At 35.9% G+C, this 1,297-nt stretch overlaps 1 protein-coding gene across 1 annotated transcript; it reads right to left on the bottom strand.

Annotated features, from left to right (window-relative positions):
- Nucleotides 1–4: 4 nt before the first annotated feature.
- LOC112505608 (metalloendoproteinase 5-MMP-like) lies at nucleotides 5–657 on the bottom strand (the record flags this gene model as incomplete). The annotated part of the gene is made up of 1 exon (XM_025109489.1): nucleotides 5–657. A coding segment is annotated over exon 1 (633 nt), but the record flags the coding sequence as incomplete, so codon positions are not given.
- Between the last annotated feature and the right edge of the window lie 640 nt (nucleotides 658–1,297).

The raw sequence follows: 1,297 nt of genomic DNA, 5'->3' as shown, positions 1-1,297 counted from the left end.
CACCATCTCCATGATTTCCTCTTTGAAAACTAACCTTTATATCTGCATATGTAACATCATCGACTTGCGAAAACGTAAAGTAATCGGAAGCAGAAGACCACCGGTTGAAGGCACGAACAATTGGAGGTACATGATTGTTTGGATAGTCGGATGCGAACACGTAGGTGAGTTGGGATTTACCGGGGGGCCATCGAGGGTTGTTTGGGAAGAATCGATAAAAAGAAACAGTAGGTAATGATTTCGATCCATGGTGGTGAATTTCTTTATCTGGTACTCCACAACGAGGAATAACCATTTGTGAAACTGTGGCCTCATCTAGTGTCCCTGTTGCATTTAAACGGTAATATTTTTGGTAACTTTTCAGGGCAGCCTCGAGTTCATCATCGAATTTGTCATCTTCGGCGTTGGTGTGTTCAGGGGTATGTTGGTAATTTAGGTAGCCGAAACGGGCAAGGTATAGTTTAAGTTGATGGAGGCCTTGTGCTTTGCTACCCTTATCACAACAACCTTTCAGTTGTTTGATGGACTCAATGGAGGATAATTTGGTGGGATTACCAATATTACCCATGGTACGAGAGAAGAAGAAAAGGAAGAATAAGATCGACAAAGAGGGTAAACAGGTAACTTTAAACGTCATTATGGAATATTTTTAGTGTTTTGGTTAAATGATGCATACTATCGGGAGTATTTATAGCAACGGTGTTGTGGAAAATTTAGTCCACTAGAGGTCAAATTGACTAAAATGTCCCTCTACAATCCCAAGTTATTATTACGTCTTTGGTTGTTGTAGTTGTATTTTGAATTTGAATCTTGAATTCATTATTTCATATATTAGGAAAATCATACGAAAATACAACAACGTATTCTCATTCGATTTGCTTTTTTTTTTTATTTTATTAGAACATCGATTTCTTATATATTTATAGCTTTTGTGTTTCATACATTAAAAGTCGAACTTTATATGAATTTTTTGTTGACGTTGGCCTAACTTGTATTTTACGACATATATTTTAAAAACTAGTGACATCTAAAATGCATCCTTTAAGATATTATTTGAATGGTTGATGATCATCGAACGAGCTCAAATTGTCTTGACTAGCATGTTGTCGTATGTATAACTGAAAGACTCACTCGGTAACGACTTCATCCTGAAATTTTGGCGTTTGATTAACTTCGAGAAAAACTTGTTGATGCCATGAATTACTAAGTTGTGTCGCATTCAATCAGTGGTCCAATTCCGATGGTTAAATGTCTATCATTCATTTAATTTATTATAAAACTTTTCTTACATCATCAA

Source organism: Cynara cardunculus, unplaced genomic scaffold (genome assembly GCF_001531365.2).
Source record: "Cynara cardunculus var. scolymus isolate 2C unplaced genomic scaffold, CcrdV1 Un_Scaffold_12982, whole genome shotgun sequence".
In the NCBI taxonomy this organism is placed as follows: domain Eukaryota; kingdom Viridiplantae; phylum Streptophyta; class Magnoliopsida; order Asterales; family Asteraceae; genus Cynara; species Cynara cardunculus.
The sequence above is the reverse complement of the archived record's forward strand: the minus strand, read 5'-3'. Positions and strand labels throughout refer to the sequence as shown.